This window comes from Sorex fumeus, unplaced genomic scaffold (genome assembly GCF_029834395.1).
Source record: "Sorex fumeus unplaced genomic scaffold, SorFum_2.1 ptg000047l, whole genome shotgun sequence".
Lineage (NCBI taxonomy): Eukaryota > Metazoa > Chordata > Mammalia > Eulipotyphla > Soricidae > Sorex > Sorex fumeus.
Window position 1 is genome coordinate 7,714,430 of NW_026606104.1, and position 22,287 is coordinate 7,736,716.

Genomic DNA, 22,287 nt, shown 5'->3' on the forward strand with positions numbered 1-22,287 from the left:
AATAAATATACATTCTGCTCCAGAGCCACAAGCTGAATCACAAAACATACCTCCAAAATTAAGAGGATAGTAATTGTATCAATTATCCTCTCAAACAATCACTGTCACTGTCCTCCCACTGTTCACAGATTTGCTCGAGCGGGCCCAGTAATGTCTCCATCGTGAGATTTGTTGTTATTGTGTTTAGCATATTGAATAGATCACGGGTAGCTTGTCAGGCTTTGCTGTGCGGGCGAGATACTCTGGGTAGCTTGCTGGGCTTTCTGAGAGGGGTGGAGAAATCGAACCCGGCTCAGCCGGGCTGGCTGCACACAAGGCAAACACCCTACCACTGTGCTATCACTCCAGTCCAATAAATAAATATAACCAAAAATAAGTAAAAAAATAAAAAAAATTCATAGACCAAAATAAAAAAAGTCTCTCCCAAAACAAAAGCCCATGCCCTGAAAGGTTCACTAGTGAGTTCTTCCAAACCTTTGAAAGACCTAATTTGAAACCTTTTCATTCTTTCAGAAAGATTAAAAAAAAAAAAAAAACTCCCACACTGTTTCTGTGGCTAACATTATCCTGATAATAAAAGCAGACACAAAATGAAAAAAATACAACACTATAGACCATATCCCTGAAGAAAATTAAGATGCAAAGATCCTCAACAAAATATTAGCACACCAAATACTTTAGAAAGATCATATACCATGGGGGCTGGAGCGATAGCACAGCGGGTAGGGCATTTGCTTTGCACACGGCTGACCTGGGTTCTATCCCCACATCCCATATGGTTCCCTGAGCACTGCCAGGAGTGACTCCTGAGTGCAGAGCCAGGAGTAACCCCTGTGCATCGCCGGGTGTGACGCAAAAAGCAAAAAAAAAAAAAGAAAGAAAGATCATATGCCATGATCGAGGAGGATTCATCCCAGGGATGCAAGGATGGCTTAATAAATACAATTCAATCAGTGTAATACACTGTATCAATATAAGAAAAATAAAAACCATATAATTAATCAATAGATGGAGAGACCATTTGATAAGATCCAACAACCATTTCTGATATAAAGAAAACTAACTAAAGGAATTTTCCTCAACATAAGTTAAAGTCACAGCAAACATTATATTCAATGGTGAAAAACTGCAAAACTTCCCTGTAAAATTTTAAGACAAGGTTGCCTACTCTCACCACTACTATAAAACATACTATTGGAAGTCCTTGGCACTGCAATTAGGTAAATAAGAGGTATTAAGGGCATCCAATGGGGCCAAAGAGATAGTCCAACAGGTAGGGCATTTGCCTTGCATGCAGCTGACCTGGGTTCAATCCCTGGCATCCCATATGGTTCCCAAAGCATGAAAGGTAGTAATTCCAGAGTTCAGAGCCAGGAGTAACCCCAGAACATTGCTGGGTATGACCCAAACCACCCCCCCCAAAAAAAAAAGGCGCCCAAACAGGAAAAGAAGAAGTCAAACTCTTATTTGCAAAAGACCTGGTACTTACTATACTTAGAAAACCCTAAACACTCTACAAAAAATCTTCTAGAAAAACTAGAGTTGTAGAGTAAAGTAGCAGGCCACAAAATTAACACACAAAAATCCATTACTTTTCTACGTGCAAATAATAAAATAGGAAAGGAATTTGTTTTAAAAATTCACAACTATGTCTCAGAAAACCCAGTACCTGGGAATTAGGGTAACAAAAGGGGTGAAAGAATTATACAAAGGAAATTATGAATCACTACTAAAAGAAATAAGAGGACAGGAAGAAATGGAAACACATCCTTTGTTCACGGACAGGATTAACATTGTCAAAATGATAATCCTGCCCTGGAAGCATTAAACAGACTCCATTCTGTCCCTATAAACACCCATGACACTTTTTAAAGTCATAAGATCAAATGTTACTGAAATTTATAATAAATTTCACCCCCACTTGTCAAAGCAATCCTCAGGAAAAAAAGAAAATGAGGGTTAGCCCTACAGACTTGAGAAAAAATATTTGTCTACTACTCATCTGACAAAGAGTTAATATCCAAGATATATAAAGCACTGATAGAACTTTACAAGAAAAACAATCAACCGCATCACCCACATCCAAAAGAACAAAAGCAAGTGTTAGCGAGGATGTGGGGAAAAGGGGGCTCTGCTTCACTGCTGGTGGGAATGCTGAATGGTTCAGCCCTTTTGGAAAACAGGATGAACGATTCTCAAAAAATTAAAATTGAGCTCCCATTGGGCTGGAGCGATAGCACAGCAGGTAGGGCGTCTGCCTTGCATGCGGCCAACACGGCTGACCCAAGTTTGATTCCTCCGCCTCCCTACCAAGAGTATCTCGCCCGCACGGCAAGGCCTGGCAAGCTACCCGTGGCGTATTCGATATGCCAAACACAGTAACAAGTCTCACAATGTTACTGGGCCCACTTGAGCAAATCGATGAACAACGAGACGACAGTGACAGTGTGACAGTGAGCTCCCATTTGACCCAGCAATACCACTCCTGGGAATATATCCCAGAGAGGCAAAAAAAATATAGCTGAAATGACATCTGCACTTGTATGTCCATTGCAGCAGTTTACAATAGCCAAAATCTGGGAAAAAAACCCGAGTGCCCAAGAACAGATGACTGGTTAAAGAAACTTTGGTACGTCTACACAACGGAATACTATGCAGCAGTTAGAAAAGATGAAGTCATGAAATTTGCATATAAGTGGATCTACATGGAAAGTATCATGCTAAGTGAAATGAGTCTGAAAGAGAAGGACAGACATAGAAAGACTGCACTCATATGTGGAATATAAAGTAACAGAATGGGAGACTAACACCCAAGAATAGTTGAGATTAAGTACCAGGAGATTTGCTCCACAGCTTGGAAGCTGGCAGCACATGCTGGGGGGAAAAGCAGCTCAGATAGAGAAGGGAACACCAAGTAAAGGGTGTTTAGAGAATCCGCTCGGGATAGGAGATGTGTACTGAAAGTAGACTATAGACCTAACACGATAGCCACTCAATACCTCTATTGCAAACCACAACACCCTAAAGGAGAGAGAGAGCAAAAGGAATGCCCTGCCACAGAGTAGGGGTGGGATGGGGGGTGGATGGGAGGGTTACTGGGATCATTGGTGGTAGAGAATGGACACTGGTGGAGGGACGTATAACTGAAACCCAAGCACAAAAGTTTGTAAGTCTACAACTGTACCTCATGGTGTTTCACTAATTAGAAAAAAAAAATCAACCTCATTAAAAAATAGGAGGAAGAGATGAATAAATTTTTTTTAAATACAAAGGCTTACTGGAAAGTAAAGGGAAAAAGAAAAGAAACTCCCCAACCAACCAAGGGAGAAACTTGCTATAGGATGAAGTTCAGAAACTTCTTCAAAAAAGACATACAGATAACCAAAAGGTGTATGAAAAATGCTATCACTCATCAGGGAAATAAAAATTAAACCAACAATGAGGTAACATCTCCCACTGGTGAGGTTGGCACATAACACAAAGAACAAAATTTATCACTGATGGTGTGTATGTGAGAAAAATAAACTCTCATTCACTGTTGGGGGAAATGTCTACAGATTCAGACTTTTGAAAAAGAGGACACTTCTCAACCAGGAATTGAGCTTTTACATGGTCCAACAATTGCACTTCTTAGCATCTACCCCAACGCATCTAAAACTATCCAAGACATTCATTTATTTGCACTCCTATATTCATTGCAGCACTATTCAAAATAGCAAAAATCTGGAACAACTCCAAGTGTCCAAGAACAGATGACTGGATAAAGAAATTTACTGTACATATGCTACTCAGAATACTAAGTGTATCATCATGTAATGGAATACTATTCAACTATAAGAAAAGAGGAAGTCATGACATTTGCTTCTATGTGGATGGATCTGGAGAGTATCATGCTTGAGTAAAGTTAGTCAGAAGAGGGACAATGATTTCTTTCATATGCAGGATATAAAGCAGCAAAGAGTATAACAAATATCCAAAGGCAACAGAAACTGAAAACTAGTCTGCAGCAGGAAGCTCACCACTGGGGATGGAAAAAGTAGGGGGTGATAAGATGGAGAGGATAGCACAGGGACAATGGTAGAGGGAAGTGAATATTCTAGGGTGTGGTGATGGATTGTGTTAAACATGAAACAGAATTGTATAAGCATTAATAGAATTGTAAACCACAGATCCTAAAATATAATTTTAAAAGCTAATAACTGCAGGCAGGATTCCAGAACCTCCTAAGCACTGTTTGTGGAGCCCCTACCTACAAAAAGAAAAAGAAGAACTATTGTAGCGATCTCAATAGGCTGATTATGTGCTTTGTATGCAGGCCTGGCACTCCATGGTTCCCTGAGTACAGAGTCAGAGGTAACCCCTACTTACCAACAGATGTGGTCCAAAGAGACAAAGAAATTCTTTTCACATAAAAAGAAAAGAGGAGTTGGAAAGATAGTTCAATGGGGTAGCTTTTATCCCTGTCACTGTATCATCTGGTCTCCTGAGCACTGAGTCAGGAGTAGTCCCTGAGTTCCACCAAGTATGGTCCAACAACTAACGCCATATCACCATCAGCAAAGAAAAAGAAATAACCTTTTAGAATAGTCAAAAACCATGTACTTAAGAAAAACAATATAATAGCTACAGAGCAAAATAAGGGCTTCTGAGTAATGATATAACTCAGCTTAAAGAAAACTTAAGACTTACTTTGTAGGCTTACTGAACTTACATCTAAAACCATCTAGACATGCATAAACTAGCTTCTTAAAGCTTTTGTTTTTCTTTCTTCCTATCTTTTATTTTTTTAATTATTAACAATTATGCTTCTGAAGATAGGGAAATTAAAACTGAATGATTTTTAATAAAATAATTTATATATTGGTAGTAGTTATTAGTGACAAATTATAAGTAGCTCCAGTGACATATTACTGAAAGTCTTAAAAATGTAAATACATTACAAGACAATGGTGGACATGATTTCACATAAACAAAAAAAAAAGCTAATATGATTGTACCCAGCACCCTCTTTATAATACCATTCTTTTATGGTTGAGTATTTCAAATGTTATAAAGAGGATTTTTTTTTTGGCTTATTTTTTAACTTGAGGGCAGCTATACTTAATTCTGTGGTTTTTTAACACTACATATTTATCAGAGAGAGCCTTATAATGAGGGTGGAGAGTATTAAAAGCCACACTACACACACAATAGGCCATCATGCATTTTAACCCATTATTAAACTTACCCCTCTTTTGAGGCTTCTGAAAGAAGGAATTCTGGGCTTCCCTGTTTTTATTTCATTCATACAATAATGCACGGGCTCAATGGAGAATGTGAGAAACTGGGACCCATTAGGAGTACTGGATGTGAATAAACTAGTAGGGGTTAAGGGTGGGGACTGTGGCTAATATGGAAATAAAGAAAGGAATCAATAAGCCAACTGTGCACTGTTTTTCTCTATATGAAAATTTCTATTTTTGGCAACATACTTTTCACAAAATATATCTCAAAGTTTTAATAAAAATAAAAGAAATTTAACACAGTTTTGCCAAAACTCATTTTTTAAAAAAATCAAATTTACCTTTAAAAATGTACCATTTCACTTGATTTCACTAAAAACTGACAGGTTGAAAACAAAGTACATAAATTATGTTAGAGAGCAACATGATCTGATGGAAAATTTCTTTTGATTTTTAAAGTATCGGTACCACTTATTTTATCCTTAAGACCTGTCAGAAATAAAGGTAGCAACTATAATTAAAGATATATATGCAATGTCTATTGAAATCAAATACTAACTATTACTACAAATAAGCAAAAATGTTTCATTATATTTGTGGTTTTTCTCTCAAACTGTTTCTATTTCATCCTATTGTATACCCCGTCCTTTTTTAAAAAATTTCAGTATTACTTGTTTTTCCTTTTTTAAAAAATTTCAGTATTACTTGTGTTTCTCTTATAGCTATTATACTGACTTAAAATATAAGTCACACCTCTCAAGTACTGGACTGGACAAAATTATTACAATATGAATAAAACTTGAGTTGTTATTGTGCTTTTAAAGATATTTATGGTAGGAGTTAAATATTATCTACATTCACATTAAGATCAGAAAATGAATAAAAATATTGTGTATAAGTTAACAAATATGGCACATGAACTACAAGTACCTATCTTTCAATGTTACTATTATAATCATTAAATTAATAAAGATTCCATAGACTCTATTTATTAATTTGCTGAACTAGTTTTATCTTCAGATAAACAGCACATTGCAAGATGAGTTCCAACAAGAGTTAAGAGATTCTCTTAGTAGAGGCTTTTTAAATTTAACCACAAATACTGAAAAAATTCCACTAAATATTTACATAGGTGATAAAAATTAATTTATTAGTATGATCCTACATTTAGGTTGACATTACCAATGCTGTGAGCCATCCACTTCAATTGAAAATTGCAACTTTAGTGGTCTTATTATTGATCACAAGCTTCCTTAGAAATTTTTCAGAACTATAACCAACAAAATTTCAAGACTCTATCCAATAACTTATAATAATTTACTCATTAAATAGTGTTCAAATGTAAAATCCAGAGACTGCTTTTACTATTAAAGCATAAATTCTGCTTCTAAACAAAAAGTTAATCAAGTCATCTAAAGTATTTTCTACTAATAAAAAAATCATTATCTGTTCAATTCCTTATTTTAACTTAAACGATAAACTAAAAATATAAATAGCAAGTAATAAAATTTTATGACTTTTACCTTTGGCTTCTTTCCAAAGAGCCACAACTTGCCCTTGGCCTTTCCTACTGTAGTTTTGGTATCCACCTTCCCACTTTCTTGTTTGGATGCACTGATAGTTCCATCAGAAATGGTTCTATAAATATGCTGACTGTAATCTTCAAATGGAAAGTCTCCTGGAGGTTCAAATCCAGACTTGAAGGAGTCCACTACCATTTGTGAGTCCTACACATGAGACACGTTTTTAAAGCATTTCATTTGCTCTTAATATCACATTAGCTTTCAAATGTAACAGTTCTACTATTAAAGGTTTAAAGTAATTTCTTCCTGTGAAACTGTAATAAACTCTAAATATTTTAATCCCAAAGAAGATACTAATTTAGAAATAAATTCTTTATTAGCTCCTAATATTTGTGAAGGTTTTCATTCAGGTGAAAATGTGAAAGCCATTTGAGAACTAACTAGTTGATAAGAAAGAACTAAATACAAAAGGAATTTATAAGCTACATGTAGCACTGTCGTCCTGTTGTTCGTTGATTTGCTCAAGCGGGCACCAGTAACATCTCCATTATGAAACCTGTTGTTACTGTTTTTGGCATTTCAAACATGCCACAGGGAGCTTGCCAGGCTTTGCAGTGCAGGAGGGATACTCTCAGTAGCTTACTGAACCCAGGTCAGCAGTGTGCAAGGCAAACGCCCTACCCGCTGTGCTATTGCTCCAGCCCTATAGGCCACATATCCCAAATAAAATATATAACAAAAAGAGTTATTCTGAAGTAGAAATTCTAAGTTTCAAATGAGAAGGAAAAAAAACTTTTTAATTATGTTTACAAAGATGACCTTTAGAAGACTTTATTATCATAAAGAGACAGGATCTGAAGGAACTTCATTCAGATTTAGAAGGGCTACAGCAACAGAAAGAATCTCACAGTGAGTATACAACTTTGAAAATAAAGAATTCAGAATCATCTGCCTAAAACTTAAAAATGCACACATTATTTTTGGATATATATATGCACCTACATTTGAATGTTCTATTAAATATGGCTTATTGGTTTTTTATTTGTTCATTTCTTTTCAGTGTTTGAACCTCTCTGGGCTATGCTCTGGGCTTATTCTTGGTGGTGCACTGGGGACCATAAGCAATGCAAGGCATCTAACTGAGGTCGGAAACGTGCAAGACTAGCATCCTAAATCCTGGACTATTTCTGTATTCCCTCTACTATCTTATTTTTTAAGTTCAGATAATAGGATTATAATCATGTTTAAATCTATAGTACTGATGTACAAAGCTGCTGCACATCACTATCACTGAAGTATCTATGACCCTTTACCACTGTCCCTAAATTTCTACTAACATCCTGGACTAGTCATTTTGAAAGAAATGGCTTTATCTGTACATTATAGAAGATAACCTATATTTTTCTCTTTACTTGAAATCACCTCTCCTCTTTTCTCTTTTTAAACAGCTCTTTTTTGTCTGTCATTTAGTTAAAAATCATTCTTAAGGAACATCTTGTGCTACCAATGCTACACCCAAAAATCATTTACTAAAGGGTAAGAACAGGAGAGGAAGAGTACCTAACTATATTTATAACCTTAAATTGGATTCAGCTATACAGAAATATAAAATTATCTTTGAATTCCTAACTAAAAAAAAAAAACTCCAATCCTTTTTCCAGTTTAAATTTAAGTCAGAATTCTACTTGATACAGAAAGAATACTCTCAGATGTAGTGTCAACTTGCTGTAAAGACAACTATGTGGTATATATTTAGCTCTCCACAAACACTGGTTCTCTTAGTCTTCATTCATCTTGTCAGTTTCTGCCAACCATCCATTTTGGTCATTTTAATCAACATTTACTGACAAATGACTGGGTACAAGATTCTGTCAGACCTTACAGGATATAATGTGATAAAATTCACTTCCTTATGAAAAGGCCGATGTTGTTCTTTCCACTCATAATGCTCTGATTCGTCTTTCTCATGAGTCATCATTCCATATAATGCTCAAGCTTCAAAATCCAGCTCAAATGTCTTGCGTAAAATAACCTCTTATAAGCCATACCATCTCTTATAACTCTAGATCTATTTGACCATATCATTTTCTAAGCCTTCATCAAACTAACAGTAAAATATAGTTTATAACACATAGTACATGAGTTAGTTACACTCTAGGAGTAAAACTGAAAAATCAAGAAAGAAGGAAGGCTTTGCATTTTTTCAAATAATTACAAGTTTAGTGCTTCTAACAGTCTTTTGAGTCTAAAAAAGTCCAATGTATTACACTTACTTCTACAGAACATAATTTAAAATTAACTACTCCTCACCCTCTTCCCAATTAATTTCACTTACTTAAAATACAAACCTAAGCCAAATTACATTTGTTCAAATATAATTATTCATCACTTACCCGTCTTTCATCAACTGATTTTGCTGCAAGAATCATTCCTTCTAAACATTTTGAAATGATAGGAATAACTTTGCGTTCTGAGTCTGCAAATCCTCGGTAACACTCACTGAGCTTAATCGTCCTTCTTTCATCCATTTCTTGTAGTTGCTAATAATTAGAAAAAATTTTTTAAAGGAAAACTGAATTTCTTTTCATGTTGAAACAAGGGGCAAAGAGACAGCATAGCAGGCAAATTGAGTGCTTGCCTTATACCTACAAGTTTAATAGCTCTAGACCTCAAACCTCCTCTACTTTTCATTTTTTAATAAGAGTTATTGTCTATACTATAAGGAAAAGTTTTACTTGAAAACAAAATTTTTGTGCTATTTGCAACTGGCTTAGGGTCAGAGTGACAGTATAGTGGGTAGGAAGTTTGCTTGCCTTGCACACAGTCAACCCGGGTTTGATCTCTAGCATCCCATATAGTTACCCAAGCCTTGCCAGAGTGATCCCTGAGTACAGTAAGTCCTCAGCACACTGGGTGAGCCCCCCAAAACAAACAAAAATAAAGCAACTGATCTAAAACACATATAAATGTAAGCCTTTTAAGTGGTTAAATTAATTACATTGCTTTGAAAAGAGCTGATTGGACTGACTTCAAAGTTGATTGTCACTCTGTCAGGTCAGAGTGACTAACAAGGGGTTAAAGGAGAAAGATGCAAAAACCAGAAAGCTACAAGGTCAAAGTGATGAATGTAATTTTCACAATTCAAAATTTGACTGGCAGATGCTACTAAGAATTACATAGAAGCACACAAAGTCAAATAACTTAAAGGAATTTTTATGACATTTCATATTTGCCAACACCAAGCTTTATTTCTCCCAGGGAGTAGCTACATTTCAAGCCTCAAACTCTCACAGCCTTCATATCACATTTTCCTCTTTAATTACTTTCCAAGTCTCTTAAGTTATTTTGAGACTTGCATTTCCACAAAGGAACTGCCCCAGAGTCAGAAAATGCAAGGTCCAAACAAAAGGATCACAAGCCCTAAAACACACAAAAAATTGTTGACCTCAAAGTTAAGGTCTCCCCAGAATATAAAGGCTTAACTCATAGCCTAGAAAAAACACCAGTGAAATGAGGACTGGCAAGCCTGATGCTCAGGATTAAATGACCAGAATCTGATACCTACTACAGACCATCACCTCTTACTGTGCTTCCTTTGTACTTTTAACTTGCCTAACAAAAAATTAAAATAAATAAAAAAATATATATATATGCACTGTAGCAATATCCTTCCGTTGTTCATCGATTTGCTTGAGCAGGCCCAGTAACATCTCCATTGTGAGACTTGTTACTGTTTTTGGCATATCAAATACGCCATGGGGGGGCTTTCCAGGCTCTGCCGTGTGGGCAGGATACTCTCAGTAGCTTGCTGGACTCTCCGAGAGAGGCGGAGGAATCAAACCCAGGTTGGCCACGTGTAAGGCAAACACCCTACCCATTGTGCTATACATATATTTAAATTGGCACTCTTCCCATATAGAATCTGCTCTCCCAGAGAGGAGATTTTCAACACTCTTCCTCTAAGTTCTCTTCTTTCTAGAATAGGCAGTAACATCACTTAATCCCCATGTCTCTACCTGAGGCTGTTTGGCAATTGTGATGTTGGATAGGACTTAAGCATCCCATAAGTAAGTACAAAATCTGAATTAAATATTTGAGGTCTGGCAGCTATATAGACAAGCAAGTAAAATTCAAATTCACAAATATATTTTATAAGATTTATTTCTGTCACCTGGACCAATACTGATGATTCTGGTATAGTGTAAAAAAAAAATCTATTTCATAATGATCACATTATAGTACAAAACTTCAATTAATTCCCTCTATTACAAAATACTTAATGAACATTAAAATATATCCAGAAAATGCTACTGTTTGAGTACAAAAGCATGCTAATAATAAATCTTTAAAATTTATGATTTCAAAATTAGAAAACATATACTTTTAAACTTATAAAAGTAAAGGAATTTCTTTCTTTTTGCTTTGTTTTTTGGGGCTATAATCTGTAATGCTTAAGGTTTACTGCTGGCTCTATGAGCTTAGGAATCACTCCTGGCAGTGCTTTGGGGCCCATAAAGAATAACAGGGATCAAACTGTGGCACTGCTTACAGAGCAAGCACCCTGCCCACTGTACTTTCCCGCCAGCCCCACTAAAGAAATTTCTTCGTGATGATCAGACGCTTGAGGAATAGAGATTTAACAGAAGATTTCACAGAAATATATTTTACCTTATAAATCTGAGGAATCACTACGTAGAAATGCTTCTGTTGTTCTCCATTAAAGTTTTGTAACTGTGCAGCATATTCATTTTTATTTTCATCAGCCATATGTGTACGCAGATTCAACTGCATTTTAGCCTAGGGACAAATTGGTCAAAATCATTACAAAAAAATCAACAATGAAAAGATCGTATCATAGTTATTTGCTTTACTGAAAGGTGTACTAAAACTAGACATAAAATAATACAAAAAATCCAATTAATGCTACTTTAAAGCTGGAGGGAAAAAAAGAAAGAAAAATAAATACTTTATTTCTAATGACAAGGAAGTCACTATCATTAGAGGTATAAACCACTAAAAATAGGGTAGACAAGGCATAGAAGATTGAGGTAACTGTTTTTGGCATTTATGCAATTTTAAGTTTTTATTTAGTTAAGGAAATGGAAGGCAGAAAATATATTATTTCTCTCTTCTTGTTCTAATCATATAGGTAATTATTAAAGGTAAAGGTAAAGGTAAAGGCCCTCCCGTTGATCGTCGATTTGCTCGAGCGGGCCCAGTACGATTTGCTCGAGCGGGCCCAGTAACGTCTCCATTGGAGACTTTGTTGTTACTGTGTCTGGCATATCGAATACTCTCGGTAGCTTGCCGGGCTCTCCGAGAGGGCGGAGGAATCGAACTCGGGTTGGCCATGTTGGCCATGTGTAAGGCGAAGGCCCTACCCGCTGTGCTATCGCTCCAGCCGGGTAATTATTAAGGAGAAAATATACTACTAGTAGACCTTTATTTATAGATATACCAATTTGCAGTGAAGTTCAGCTATACTTCAAAATCTTTTTTTTTTTTTGCTTTTGGGGTCACACCCAGAAATGCACAGGGGTTACTCCTGGCTCATGCACTCAGGAATTACTCCTGGCGGTGCATATGGAATGCTGGGAATCGAACCTGGGTTGGCCACATGCAAGGCAAATGCCCTACTCGCTGTGCTACAACTCCAACTCCTATTCTGAATCTTTTTAAAAGCACAATCACTATGTTAAACATTCTAATGTAAAGAGCAAACAGTATGGGAAAAGAAGTAGCAGTTATAGAGTGGGCTGTACCAGATAAACTGGCCCGAATTGGTGATGAGAGTTCAATTTTTCAAAATGAATGAACAAACAATACCTACTTTTCAGTAAGTTCTCCCTTCTAGCAACAGCAATTTACATTCCTACCAATATAATTTGTTTTTCTGGCTTTTTGGGGTCACACTCTGAAGTTCAGGGTCTACTCCTGAGTCTGCACTCAGGAATTACTCCTAGGAGAGCTTGGAGGACAGTATGAGATGCCTGGGATCAAACCAGGGTCGGCCGCATGCAAGGCAAACACTCTACTGGCTGAACTATCAATCCGCCCTATATCATCAACATAATTTAAGGCTTTCCATCGTACTTTAAAATAGCATAGACTTACATTCCCAATAGCAACTATGCATTCCAAATGCCAGTAAGTTTCTGTAATTAAAATTAACACCTGATTTACTTTTAATGTAAAGTAACTAAAGTTACTTTCTCAGATTAATACAATAATATACATAATTGAAAATAGTCAAATATTTGTCTATTTTAGATTAAGATATAGTCAAGATCTTGAGGAAATTCTTACAAGAATAAATATACTATAGCTTACCTCTCCATTAAAAAAAAATTGTGCCATCAAAGTTGGTTTGGACATTTCTTACCTTTTCAACATCTGCCTTGGTTGCATTCGTATCATTGTCCAATCTTTCATAACTTTGCTGTGCTTTTTCTGCCTCTCTACATTCTCTCTCAAATTTCTTTTTACTCTGTTAAAACATAAAACCGAGAAACAGAATTAGATTTATGTCATTAAAAATAACTAAAATACTGCCATTACACATTAAAAATGAATTTTACAAATTAGAAATGTTACTACTATAATTGGGCTGGAGCAATAGCACAGCAGGTAAGGCGTTTTGCCTTGTACGCAGCTGACACAGTAACAAATCTCACAATGGAGACATTACTGGGCCCGCTCGAGTGAATCGATGAACAACAGGAGGACAATGCTACAGTGCTACTACTATAATCTATGTAGTTTAAATATTAGATATTATATATTTTGGAGGAAAAACAGTCACAGACATAATTCTTTTTTAATTTAAAAAAATTTTTTGGCTTTTAGAGTCATACCTGTCAGTGCTCAGGGATTACTCTTGGTTCTGCCTTCAGGAATTACTCCTGGCATTGCTTGGGGGACAATATGGATCGAACCCTGGTAAGCTACATGCAAGGCAAACACCCTCCCTGCTGTACTACCGCTCCAGCCCCACAGCGTGATTACTAATATTACATAGGTCACCCAGTAAGGAAAAATAATGTACCATAACTTCAGAACTTATTGGTGTTTTTATGATAGTTTGACTATATTTGGTTGGTTTTAGTATTTGCTTGCTATCGTTTTTCATTTGTTTGGTGAGAAACCAGTATAAGTTGGTAGGTACTTGGCACAGTGCTTGACTGTTTTGTTCTTAATCCCCGCCCCCCTCTTATTTATAGAAAAAGAGAAAGGGAGAGAGGAGGAGAAGAATAAGGAAGTATTTTCATATTTTCTAGAAATAAGGAAATATTCCTTGGTACTTTGTTGATCATCATTATCTCCCTTATTGAACAGATTGAAATTTACAGTTGAATCATTTGTCAGAGGACCTTACACATAGTAGTTACTCAATAAAAATCAGTAGAATGTAAGCTCTAGCTCAGATGCAGCTGACACAAGTAGCTGTGGACATTGGGAAGAAAAACTGTGTTTTTACATTAAGATTTTTATACATGGCTTATTGCTTTACCCACTCCTGTGTTCCTAATGCAAAGACAGTACCTGGCACATAGTGGTATTTGAAAAACTTTGATCGGTGTATATTACGTAGACAAGCATATGGTAGAGTTTTGAAAGGATTGGGATGTTTGATCTTGAGATTTAAACTCTCTATAGTTTTAAATCTAATTTTCAAAGTGCAGCTTAAAGCAGGTGTAATAGGAGGGCATTTAGGTAGTGTGTTCACTATTAAGTCAGACAGGTAGTACTGTCTTCCTCTCAGCAACTGAGCAAGGAGTAACTGACAGTGAGCTTGGAGATAGCAGACAAGATGTGAAACCTCACGAGTACATCAGGGACATTATGAGGCAGGTGATGTTATGAGCTTTGGAGTAGCATTGGGGCTGGATTTGAAGGAAACATCTTGGCAGTGGAGATGATATGGGATTAAAAGGGGGAAAACTAAAAAACTAAAAAACTGAAAAATAGCTATGGGACCAGCGCACATATATAAGGATGTGCTTTCCTGGCACACGACTGCTGCTGGTTCAATAACACATATGGTCACCCAAACCACTCCAGAAGTAAGCCCTGAGTTATAAAGTATGGCCCAAATCCCCTCTGCTCCTCCCCCTGTCCCCCCCCCCACACACACACACAAGGAAAAAAAGACAGAAAGATGGAAAAAGACGGAAAAAGACGGAAGGAGGGAAGGGAAGGGAAGGGAAGGGAAGGGAAGGGAAGGGAAGGGAAGGGAAGGGAAGGGAAGGGAAGGGAAGGGAAGGGAAGGGAAGGGAAGGGAAGGGAAGGGAAGGGAAGGGAAGGGAAGGGAAGGGAGAAAGAAAGAAAGAAAGAAAGAAAGAAAGAAAGAAAGAAAGAAAGAAAGAAAGAAAGAAAGAAAGAAAGAAAGAAAGAAAGAAAGAAAGAGGTAATTACAGTGTTTCGGGCTCTGAGACATGAACTGATGTGATAAAGTTGAAAGGAAACATATGTAGGTCAAAAAAGAAGTCTGGGAGTTTAAAAAAAATGTTGGCATGACATCATAATCACCATCAGTTATTACCTATTTTACTTAATATGTATCAGATGTTATTTTAACTACATGTATCATTTTATTTGATCTTCATAATAATAGTTCTGATTATTGCTGCATGTAACCTGTTACTGAATGTAACCTGCCCACACAGCAGAGTCCGGCAAACTCCCCGTGGCGTACCCAATATGCCAGATACCAGTAACAATGATGGGTCTCATTCTCCTAACCCTGAAAGAGCCTTGAATATGGCACTTTTTAAAATCTCAGGGCTAGGACGAAGGAGACGTTACTGAGGCCTCCTCGAGGCAATCGACGAACAACAGGATGGTTGTGATTGTGATTGTTTCTACTGAATGCCACAAGGATATTATCAGCCCTTTCAAATAGCTTTCTTTCTTTAGTTTTGGACACTGATATTCACATTAGATTTTTTATTTTCTTGGAAGGGCACACCTGGAGATGGCCCAGGGGCTACTCCGGACTAAATGCTCAGGAATCATTTCTGAGCACAAAGTCCAGAGTAGTGCTTGTGAGTTCATACAGTGTCAGGAATCAAACTCAGGCCACCCACATGCAAAGCAAATGCTAGATATTTTCTTTGAATGGTTGTGGATCTTTGCCTTTCTGCTATTATTTGAAAACCTCATTTGAAAGCTCTGCAGGTGGGACTTGTTGATTATGGTCTCTTCCTCTACAGTTACAAGGTCAGGCAGTTTCCTTGGTTTTCCTAACATCAGTATCTATAAGTCTTTCCTTTCAAGTTCCTTTCCCCTGAGAAGTCTTCCAATAACTTGCCTGGAAAATAATGCCTCAGTAGGCCGTACTATTTGCACTCTTAATTATTACATCTACCTTTGGGGGAGGTTTATAAAACTACAGGAAGTGCAAATTCAGATTTTAAAATTCATAATTACAAGATCAAGAAGCTTGCCCAGCAGATATGGCTCTGTTATCAATGACATGTTTTGCAAGTGTGTGGGACTAATTTCAATCCCTGGAAGAGCAAAAAAGTTTGATGTTCTCTTAGAATATCTCCCCTCCTTTGGCCTACAGGAGAGAAGCTCTTCTGAAGCCCACTGTTTTGTCAGTGGACAGAATTCTTCTAGTTCGCCTTTCACTAAAGGTTGAATCCTCCAAACTACTTTATACAGATATTCTCAGTTTCAACTCTCTATGAAATTCAAAGTTAAAACCAAATCTCTGTTCCTGTGTGAGTACTAAAAGTCAATTTGGAGGGGGTGGGGTATTGTTGGGTCACACGAACCCTGTGGTGCTCAGACCTTACTCCTGGGTTTCGCACTTTGGGATCATTCTTGGCAGTGCTCGAAGGACCATATGGGTGGACCTTGTGCAACGCAAGCACCCTCTCTGGCCCCTTAAAAGCCAATTATTTAGAGCAGTTTTTACCAAATTGGGTGATTCCAGGGGCAGGGGCACTGGAATGATCCAGGGAGACAGTAGTATCCTCAGCTACGATTGAGGAAGTGCTTTCTGTATATTCAATTACAGTAGATTTCACAAAGACATTATGTGATTTTTTTCCTGAAGAGAGTAAGAGGCCAAATAACCCTGAGAATCTATTCAGTTAAAGTAGATTGCACAAAGACATTACGTGATTTTTTTCCTGAAGAGGGTAAGAGGCCAAATAACCCTGAGAATCTGTACTATTAACTCAGTGTTTCTTAGTGAGGGGCCTTCCCAAGATAGTCAAAGCAATGAGGGGATACAGGTGAAAATCATATAAATGAGAAGTCATAGCAGGAGATTAGAATCTCAACAGAATTAAAAATTAGGAAGAGAATTAAAGAAAAAAAGGTGGGAAGGGACAGTTGACAAAAGATTGAGAAACACTGCATTAAACCACCATAGTCCAAAATGTCTCTCTCTACTTTTTAAACACAAGTTTAGCAGCTCACACACCTATCTGTTTGGCTTTTGGCTTACCCTTAGTTCCGAGCAATTAGAGATTTCCCTTTCAAGTAGTTGTGATAAAAGCTTAAAGTTTAAAAATTTACTCATATCTGTTTGTAGCACAAAATCCCTAACTTTATCATTTAGCTAAAACCAAACATGTAATTTTTATCAAATGTGTTCTTCAGAAATGCTTTATAAAATTCTTTAAATGTACTAATTTGATGAGATATCAAAGAAGACCCAAAATTTATTCAAAGCACATAAATATATCTGAATAAATATGTATATATCTCATCATATATCTGCACATGAGTAATATACAAAAAGTCATTTTGGGGGGGAAATTAAGATTTAATCTCTACAGAGCTGTGTTTTCAAATGGAGCAAATATAAGCTAATAATTTGGTCCAACTTGAGCTTAATTAAGTATAAAGCTATTTTTATTAGCTACTTGTAAAACTACTAAAAAATCTCCTGAAAAAATATTTTTTAACTGAAAAGCAATCTAGAGCAATACACTATTAAATATACCTTTATGTATTACATATGTCTTTATGGAATACACAAATAATATTTGTCTGCGCCTGTCACTGGACAGTAGGCTACTCAAAGTTTAACAGCTGGCACTTTTGTACATACTTAATATGTACTCTTGACCCAGCAGCACATGTCAAGGGTGCCTTCAACGAAACATGAGGTGAACTTAACTCACCTTTATTTCATGGAATTTCTAATGCCTTAAAGAAATCTCTCCTATATTTGTTGATGCTTCTTTCTTATGACCCTTATAACTTTTGCTAAATAACTGCCAATTATTTTAAAGGCAAGTCAGCACATAGTAATAGGAATGATTAATGCCAACACCAATTTGTAAAGGGACCAATGATTCATAAGTGTAGGAGTCTGTTATTTTCTGCAAATAAAAACATGCTCACATATACTCATTAGAAGACAGATACTAAAGATGCTCATTAGGCAGTTTAAAATTTAATAAATGTAAATACTCCCCTAAGTCTTGCCAAAACCAATTAGAAAGAAAATCAAAACAAAACAGACTACTGATAAACCTAAAGGTAAAGGTAAAGGCCCTCCCGTTGATCGTCGATTTGCTCGAGCGGGCCCAGTAACGTCTCCATTGGAGACTTTGTTGTTACTGTGTCTGGCATATCGAATACTCTCGGTAGCTTGCCGGGCTCTCCGAGAGGGACGGAGGAATCGAACTCGGGTCGGCCATGTTGGCTGCTTGTAAGGCAAACGCCCTACTCGCTGTGCTATCGCTCCAGCCCTAAACTTTCTTTATATTTTTTGGTTCTGGGCTACCCCTGGAGGTGCTCACATTCAGAAGACCATATGAGGTGCCAGGGATCAAACCTGGGTTGGCCATGTGAGAAGTAAGCACCTTACCCACGGTTTCTATCATTCCGGCCCCAACCCTAAAAATTCCTAATAAGCACTGGCCTTTAGAATCTTATTGATACTTATATAGAAAAACTTTATCATCTCTTTGGTCTCTACAATTTGGTGTTTGTTGTTGTTGTCAAACCTTTAAACTAAGCTTAGACTTTGAGTCTTACTAAGGTGTGGGTCTGGGTTGCTTCTGAGCACAGGGCTTGGGGTCTTTCAGTGAATGGGATCCTGGGAAGAATTACTTTATGCTAGGAAAAGGCAGGAAACGTAAATCTAGAATGTAGTTGTAGATAATTGTGTACTGACAAAAATGCCTGAATGACCTTATTTCATTTCTTTAGATGTTTCAACAAAGATCTTTTATTAACAAAAGCATGCAGTTCTTTGTGAACTTTAAAATTGTAGTGGTGTCTTTCAACTTTCAATTAAAGTGAAAACAAAGATAAAAAGAGGTTGTTTTCATTCTTTCTACTATCTTATAGCAAAAGTTGGTATTACTGTTTTTTCACCCTCCTCCTCACAAAAAGTGGTTAATCATGCTGCAATTTTTTCTCTAAATAATACTTCCTCTTGATAGCCTTGTCTTGCTACCAGTTCTACCAGTTGGTAAGTAAATGGCTTTTACATGTATGTATATATATATGTGTGTGTGTGTGTGTGTATATAGATAGATAGAGAGAGAGAGAGAGAGAGAGAGAGAGAGAGAGAGAGAGAGGAAACAGAGAGGAAACAAGTCTCTGCTAAAAAAATTGACTTTAAAGAAAATAACTAAATTTCCAGGCCTCTCACCCTCGAGCTTTACACATTCTCCTCAATGAAGTTTTGTAATCCCAAGAGTCACATTTTTTCATTTTAGAAACCATTTAAAAACAAATCCTTCTTTAGATATTTTAGTGTGACTTAGGGGGTGGAGCTATAACACAGGGGGTAGGTTGTTTGCCTTGCATGCGGCCGACCTGGCCGACCCAAGTTCGATTCCTCCACTGCTCTCGGAGAGCCCAGCAAGCTACTGAGAGTATCTTGCCCGCATGCCAAAGCCCAGCAAGCTACCCGTGACATATTCAATATGCCAAACACAATAACAATAAGTCTCACAATAAAGACATTACTGGGCCTGCTCGAGCAAATCGATGAACAATGGGAGGACAGTGCTTACAGTGACAGTGCTATAGAAGAACTTTAAATTTCTACTTTTTTTTTAAATGGCCAAAAATAGAGCACATACATGAAGGTTTTCAAAATTTCAAGCATAAAGATTTTTTTCACCACAGTAAAATAATTTAACATGGAAAACACTTCAGTGTGATTTTCAAGGACTATATGGTGTCCATCATAAAAATATGCAAAGTAAGGCATTCCACTTTATTTTTTGGTTTTTGGTTTATGGGTCACATCCAGCAATGCTCAAGAGTTACTCCTGGCTCTACACTCAGAAATCATTCCTGGCTGTGCTTGGGAGACTATTTGGGATCCTGGGACGGAACCTGGGTCAGAAATGCAAAGCAAGCTCAGTACTATTGCTCTGGCCCCAAGGTACTCCACTTTAGAATCCCCTACATCACAATTTAGGATGTATCAGTATCCTTCTTTTACTTTCAAAATATGATTAAGTAGAGCACTTTAAGTAAAGGAGATAATGTTCCATGTAGACCTCTGTAATTTTTTTTTTAAAACTTCCAGGGTAGAGATCAAACTCAGGGTGTCACATATACAGTGCATGTTCTCTACTGCTGAGCCATATCCCTGGCCCTGTATCTCTTTGTTTTACAAATGACAATATGCCACTACATTTAAAGTAAACTATATTAAAAAGTACCATGAAAAATATTTTAATAATATTATGCTTTCATAATTTTTGGGGGGGAATGGGACTCTATTCCCAGTGGTGCTTGGGATCTCACAACCATGCACCACAAAACTTGGGCCTGAGGGTGCTAGATTCAAGTATTATGCTTTTAGAGTTTCGTTCTATAAAATAATCTATTTCCTTTAATATGATAGTCTGTGATCAGTAGAACAGAATTAGGAACATTATTATAGTATCAGCGAATTAAAAAAGACATTTCATATTACCTAGACCACCCACTTTATTTTTCATATGCTAAAAGTGAAATCAAGAGAAACCTGATGTGGGAGCTAGAGCGATAGCAGAGCAGGTAGGATATATACCTTGCACGTGGCTGACCCGGTTCGATTCCCAGAATCCCATATAGTCCCCCGAGCACCGCCAGGAGTAATTCCTGAGTGCATGAGCCAGGAATAACCCCTGTGCATCACCAGGTGCGACCCAAAAAGGGAAAAAAAAAAGAGTAACCTGATGCTGCAAAGGATGGCGTAAAGGTCCTATCAATCTCAATAAATGGACTTCTAAGACAGATCATTGCTTTCCAAGTCCTTTATCAAATTTTATAGTGACTACTACAAAGTTTAAAAAAAAACTCCCTAAAAGTAATTGAATTACAGAGTAGCACAATTACAGTAGCACAAAATGATCTCATTCTTCATCTATACCAATGTCTAATTATAAATAATACATTAATAACTATTAAACTCAAGTGTGAAGCACAAGAGAACTAAGAGAAAAACTAGCCACAGATTTTTATATTAAAACCATTAAAACACTCTAACTTACATTATCCATTTGTTTCCAGCACATATCAAGATACTGTTGAGCTTTACGTCCCTCCTGAAGATGCTGAGAATCAAAACAACCAAAAATAAAACAAAAATAGCTACTTAAATAGTAAACAAAGTCTAAAGTTTCTAAGATTTTCACTCTTTACCATGGTACTTAATACCAAATACAACTTTTAAAAAACAGATATAACATCAAGAATGACATGATAGTCTGACCAGAGGGGAACAACTACTTTCTATAAAAGGTCAGATAAGTATTTTAACTTTGCAAGTTATTTGGTCTGTTGCAAATATTTAATTCTTCTGATGTAATGCAAAAACAGCCAGCCACATGCAATATGTAAGTGGATAAGAGTGGTTCTATTCCAATAAAATGTTATAACTAAAATCTGATCTGTATATAATTTTAACTTGTCACAATATAATATTCCTTTAATTCTCTTTTTAACTATCTAAAAATGTAAAAATCACTCTTAAAGGAATTAGGAAAAAGGTGTATTTTGCTCCACAGACTGCACAGGTTGCCAAACCTTAGACTTATATCCAAAAGGATCACAAATAACCAAGAGTATCTTATGTAATTTTTAGACAAAAGAAATGTAGAATACATAAAAAAAGAATTTACACTGAAAAAGTATTGTTTCACAAAATATAGCAATTTAATGAAAATATTTTAGGGGCTGGAGCAATAGCACAGTGGGTAGGGCATTTGCCATACATGCAGCCAACATGGCCGATCCAGGTTCGATTCCCAGCATCCCATATGGTCCCCCGAGTACCGCCAGGAGTAATTCCTGAGCGCATGAGCCAGGAGTAACCCCTGAGCATCGCTGGGTATGACCCAAAAAGCAAAAATAAAAAAAAAATTTTTATATAGTAATAAATCTTCATTAAAACCCTGAACAAACGGTTTGAGGCTCTTTGTGTTCCTGGTGCAAGCAGATGCCATTGGGCTACACTAGCATGCAGCAGGGATGAATAGAGACATTACTGGTGCCCGCTGGAGCAAATCGAAGATCAATGGGATGACAAGTGATACAAATGATATTAATAAATGAATAAAATTATA

The 22,287-nt window shown here is 36.8% G+C and overlaps 1 protein-coding gene across 4 annotated transcripts in view; it reads right to left on the bottom strand.

The window, feature by feature from the left end:
• The window catches only part of FNBP1L (formin binding protein 1 like), a 164,915-nt gene that overhangs the window by 23,339 nt on the left and 119,289 nt on the right, over nucleotides 1-22,287 (bottom strand). For 3 of the 4 annotated variants that reach the window (XM_056123734.1, XM_056123733.1, XM_056123732.1), the window contains exons 6-11: nucleotides 21,214-21,276; nucleotides 13,128-13,232; nucleotides 11,414-11,542; nucleotides 9,139-9,285; nucleotides 6,746-6,949; nucleotides 5,228-5,386 (exon numbers count right to left, since the gene is read on the bottom strand). In XM_056123734.1, coding sequence (XP_055979709.1) covers nucleotides 5,228-5,386; nucleotides 6,746-6,949; nucleotides 9,139-9,285; nucleotides 11,414-11,542; nucleotides 13,128-13,232; nucleotides 21,214-21,276 — 807 coding nt within the window. The remainder of the gene's footprint in view (nucleotides 1-5,227; nucleotides 5,387-6,745; nucleotides 6,950-9,138; nucleotides 9,286-11,413; nucleotides 11,543-13,127; nucleotides 13,233-21,213; nucleotides 21,277-22,287) is intronic. The other variant, XM_056123735.1, reaches the window with a different exon arrangement.